Raw genomic sequence first — 5,023 nt, forward strand, 5'->3', positions numbered from 1 at the left:
GGCGGTGCGGACCCCTTGACATTCTCCGTGATCGACCGGAGCCGAGCGGCCGGCGTCCGCGTTGTCCGGCCGGCTGGACGCGGTTCGCTCCGCGGCCCGCGCCAAAGCTGTGCGTCAGTCGCCTCTTTTGCTCCTGAGGCCGTGCGCTCCAGTCACTCCAGTGTGCCTGTGAGCGCCGCCCCCTTCCCGCTCCACGGCTGGCTGGAGCCAACTGGAGCCGCTCCCGCGTCTTCTTATTCGCACACGGCGTGATCGAGTGTCGGTCGATTATCTCCGCGCGAGCTTCGCGCCAGTCACCGGGGGGTACCCCGCCGCGCGCTGCTGTGCGTGAGACACCAAATTATTCGACCTTGTCAATAACAAAACTCGTGCATGTCTGCAATAAAAGCAAAAAGAAGTTTTATTTAATCGACCTTTACTTCACGGTGAAAGAGGAGTAAGGTTCTTTTACATAAACAACAGTGAGGTGTCGGCTATATATTTTCTCCTCCCCCCTTCGCTCGAAGAGAAGGCGTATGAGACTGTGGCATAGAAGCGCCTACGTCTTCGTTTCGCCCAGATTCATTCGAAAAATATCAGGACCAAGGCGCCTGCGAAACTCATGGTGGGCCACCCCGCAGAACACGCACGCACTGCAGGCAAGATGTTGCCTACCCATCAGGCGCCATCGGAGCTTGCGCAAGCTGAACTTGACGACAGGTTCGTGCGGACGCACTGCCTGGAAGATCCTTAACATATCTAACTTTACCCTGTGGATCCCAGCCGCCGTGCTGTCGGTTCAACGGCGGTTGGATCCCCGCGTCTTCCAATGGGCGGCCCGCTGGCCCAGTGCGCCGTGCACGCCACTAGACATCTTAAGTGCTCACTCGTGCTTCCTGGTACCCGGCGCAGCGGGCCAGCGGGCCAGCGGGCCAGCGGGCCAGGTCGGCCACCTGTACGGACGGGAGGGGACGTGCCTAAGGTACGTAACCGGTACCGGGCAGAGGAAGCGAGAGTGAATTACACAGCGAATAGTAGGGGGGAGGGGGTCATGTCGAGCGGGGTCATGTCCACGTCCACGGCAGGACGGCAGTGGCCTCCGGTACCCCACCCCACCAGGATGGAGTGCACCAGCAGGATGGGGGTGGCTGACGCCAGCCCCGCCGCGGGAGGGTCTCCCCTCGGGTCTCCCTCCACCCCGTTCGCTCCCCACTCGCTGCCCGCGGGCGAGGCGCGGCTGGCCGAGCCCCAGCGCCCCAGCGGGCAGGGCCCCCTCGGGCCTCGGGGCCCCCGCACCGCCGGGCAATGCCCCGCGGGGGGGTCCCTGGGAGGGGAGGGAGGGGAAGGGCCAGGACAGGTCGCGCGCGGGACGCGGCCAGCGCGGCGGGAGTGAATTGAGAATAACATCATATCGTAAACAACACCCTTTTCGCAGGCGCGCGTTCTATTTTCATATTTGGTTGAAAGACACATAAAACTGGACGGTAAAATGTAGTAAAGAGAACACAAAGGCGCCCTTCTCGGCACGTCGACACGTCACGCCATCTCTCAATTTGAAACACGATGTCAAAAAGCTTATAGGCTTCCGGGCGAGAGGAGGAGAGCACACACGAAGAACTCACCGACGCCAAACGACTGACGCGAAGGCGGATAGAAGAACTGCACATCGCGTGTACATCTGTTATTTTTTTTAGTATGTAGTTTTTTTCCCCCTTCTCCCGCAACAAAGTAAAACAAAGGAGTGTCAACTCAACGCGCGAGAGTAGCATGCTGCCGCCTGCGGCGCGGCCGCCTGTCGCCGCCAAGGTTTGTCTATACTCGACACCAGCGCTCAGCGTGCTGCAGCACACACCGGCATGTGCACGCGCGCACCGCGGCGCACACGACGCAAGGACCACGTCCCATTTCAGATTTGACATTCCGACGGCAGTCGGGCGGGGCGGGGCCAGCCGCCGCGAATGGCAACTCCTGGCCGGGACAATAAGGTCCAGCCTCATCGGCTCGCCAAAGGCTGCCCTCGAGATTCATGTTATATTTATCTCGATTCGGTGCGGGGCGGCGTGGTTTGGCATCTCTACAGGGTGTGAGGAGTGAGAGCCTCGCGGTCAGAGCCCAGGCAGATACGGGGGTGCATAACAAATGTCGAGGACGAATCAATCTAGATGCCGAACCTCAATTTAACTATACATCAATGCTCATCTCCAAGATAATATTGTGCCTGTTTTGCTCTTTTTGAGAGGTAAGTATAAACAACCCTGAAATTTTCAGATCACCAACACAATCAGTTCTCGAAATCTACTGGTAAAAGGAGGCGGTCAGGAAATCAATTAATATGGTTGCTCTCGTTGAGTTTCTTTTTCTTTCTTCTGATCGCACGTTTTCTGTTGCGAACCGCGCCCTTCGTCCGGCCGAGGACTGCAGGGACCAGGGACTGAAGGAAAAAGAGTTAAGCAGTTCGTAAAAAAACAACAATAAAAAGAGCTAGGCTGCTGGATTTGGCGTGATGGTGGCGGATAATAGTGTCGTGCCAAGGACGTCGGCGTCCTGCAGAGTCTTCGTGCCGAACACGGAGCGCGACTCCATTCTCCTTATCAATCGCTAGGCGTAGCGTGGCAGGGCGAGGCGTAGCGGGGCGTGGTGGGCATACAGAAGGACACTCCAGCCAGGAGGGACCCCCCCCCCCTTCCCCTTCCACACACCCTACCCCACCTTCCTCTTCTCCCCTGGGCGTGACGCGGAGGACCAATAATGGGGAGCAAAACTGCGAATAATGCTCTGTCACCGAACTGTTGCCGTGGGCGTCGCGTCACGCCCCGACGACGCCCGCAGACATTTGAATCGACAAAAGTCGCTGACGCGCCCTCCGCCGCTATCTGGCGCACGGGCGCGCACCCCTCCGTGAACTGCACCGAGGAGGCACCTCGCGAGCTACTCACGGTCCGGGGAGATGTCCATCATGTCCAGCGTGTCGGCCTCCTTGTCGTCGAACACGATGACAGCCGACGCGCCGCTGAGGGCCGCCGTGTGCACCTTCATGTCGAAGGTGCAGTGGCCCCGGGGGATGAGTGCGATCCAGGGCTCGCTGGGCAGCGCGCTGGGCGGCGGCGAGGCGCTGGAGCCCGTGCCGTTGGAGGCCGCCGAGGGGGCCGCCGCCGAGGAGGCCCTGCTGGTGTGGCGCGCCAGCAGCGGCGGCGCGCAGCCCGCCGGCGCCGTGGCGGAGTAGGCGTGCACCAGGACCCCGCGCGCCGCGCCGATGCGGCCGTCACCTGTGGAGCACAAACAAGCCGGTCATAAAGCAGTCGATAAGAAGCGTTCAGGGCACAAGTCCGGTCGCGGCGCTCCCTCCCAGGCGACGTAGACTTGCCCCGCAAGGTTGACGCCGACAATGCGAACACGAGCTATTTTCCAGGAAAGGTACGGCCATGCTCTAAGACCAGGTATACGTTTTGAAACTGGGTGCGGGCCTAGCTTTGATGCCCCACCCGAGGTACGGCGTGGGCCCCGGGCCCCGGGCCCCTGCGGGTCGCTAGCGTAGGCAGCGCCGCGGCGTACGCCCGCCCGGCGGGTCGGCCTGCCTCGCCGGGGCTCCGCTCGGCCGCCGCCCCGCCAGCCAGAGGCGAAGGGCAAGGACGAGTCGGAGGCAGAAAAAGAAGCAGCGCCGAGTGGCAAAAAATTGTAGTAGTAGCACGTCAACGTCTCGAGGTGCGGAAATGAGAGTCAGAATTATCAACACGCCCGGCTCTGCGCTGGGAGCGCAACAACCGCGCGAGACAAGTGTCCACCGTCATTGTACTTCCCACGGCGATGGAGCAGAGCGACATCTCCGTCGAAAACGAGCGAAAAACATGTCACGGAAACGGAAACACTTGTGCGGCAGGCGTTAGGCGTTGCTAGCCGGTGGGCCGGCCGGGACAATTACAAGTTAATGGCGGTGGGAGCGCCCGCGCCGAGCGCCGAGTCTAGATAAACCGTAGTCAAATCCCGCTGCAGATCCGGCCCAGCAACGGCGAGGCGAGAAGCAGTAAAACTTTGAGGCGGCCGAGATAACTCCGGCAGAGTCGCGGCTGCGCCTCGCGGCTCAGCTCGGCTATTCGCCGTCAGCTGGATTAAGAGAGCAGCGGCTATAACCGGGCAGGGCTGGATTTCCTCGCACCTCGCAGCGCCGCTGTACTCGAGTGTGCCCGTCACTTGTTCCAAAACGATTGATTTATGCCAATTGGCATGATGCAACTTGGCGCGGCGTGCGGTAAGGAAGGTCTCGCCTCGTCTAGTCTCGTCCGGGCGCGGCGATACGATGGCGGTGGAGTTTGCCCCCCGCGGCTGACGCGGCGGGCAGCCGCCGGGCTGGGCTAAGCTGGTGGGGCTGGGGCAGCTCAGCCAGGCAGTCTGCAAACCGGGGCGCATGGCCTCCTTTGTTCGACACACGGCCGCGCCCGGCGCAGAGGGCAGGGGCGTACCTGTTGGGAACTGCGAGCGAATGCACTGTCCTAGAAACTGGAGGACAGAGCGGTCCTGTCCCCGTCTGTTCAAGCGCCAAACGCATTCCTTCCTGCCCGTACCAATACACAAAGCTGAGAGCAACGTCTTCTTTCTCGACGTTTCGCACCCGAATTATTTCCACTGTCACGCGTTTACTCTTTCCATCTTCGTAACTTCTGTCCCCATCTCTCTCTCTCCCCGCGTCTCTGTTTCACCTGAGCTAAAGGCAGCGCCATAGCCTGCCGTCTGTCACTGGCTCTTCGCGCTCACGCACGGCGCCGCACGTATATGCGTGCACACAATGACACAACAGGCGCTTTGTACGCCCCGCTCCACCCCGCCCAGTCCCGCCCCGACACGCCTCACCAGTCGGCACCACGCCGTGGGTAAGTAACAGACCAGTATACGCCAGTCTCGTACACCGCCATAAAAACCAACGGCAGTATAAACGTATATAGACGGGTGGAACGAGGGCGAAGTAACAGAGAAGGGGGAGGGGCAGAAAGCAAAAGTGTCATCGAGGGCAACAGAGAGACGCTGCTGGCGCTAACGCCCGCGGGAGGGG

At 60.9% G+C, this 5,023-nt stretch overlaps 1 protein-coding gene across 1 annotated transcript in view; it reads right to left on the bottom strand.

Moving 5' to 3' along the window:
• Positions 1-3,264, bottom strand: part of LOC113203123 (E3 ubiquitin-protein ligase goliath) — a gene marked incomplete at its 5' end in the record, with an annotated part of 7,450 nt that extends 4,186 nt beyond the window's left edge. Inside the window, one exon of the mRNA XM_052272902.1 lies at positions 2,916-3,264. Within this exon, the coding sequence (XP_052128862.1) occupies positions 2,916-3,264 (349 nt within the window). The remainder of the gene's footprint in view (positions 1-2,915) is intronic.
• Between the last annotated feature and the right edge of the window lie 1,759 nt (positions 3,265-5,023).

Source organism: Frankliniella occidentalis, unplaced genomic scaffold (genome assembly GCF_000697945.3).
Source record: "Frankliniella occidentalis isolate FOCC.00 unplaced genomic scaffold, Focc_3.1 Scaffold229, whole genome shotgun sequence".
Classification (NCBI taxonomy): Eukaryota; Metazoa; Arthropoda; class Insecta; order Thysanoptera; family Thripidae; genus Frankliniella; species Frankliniella occidentalis.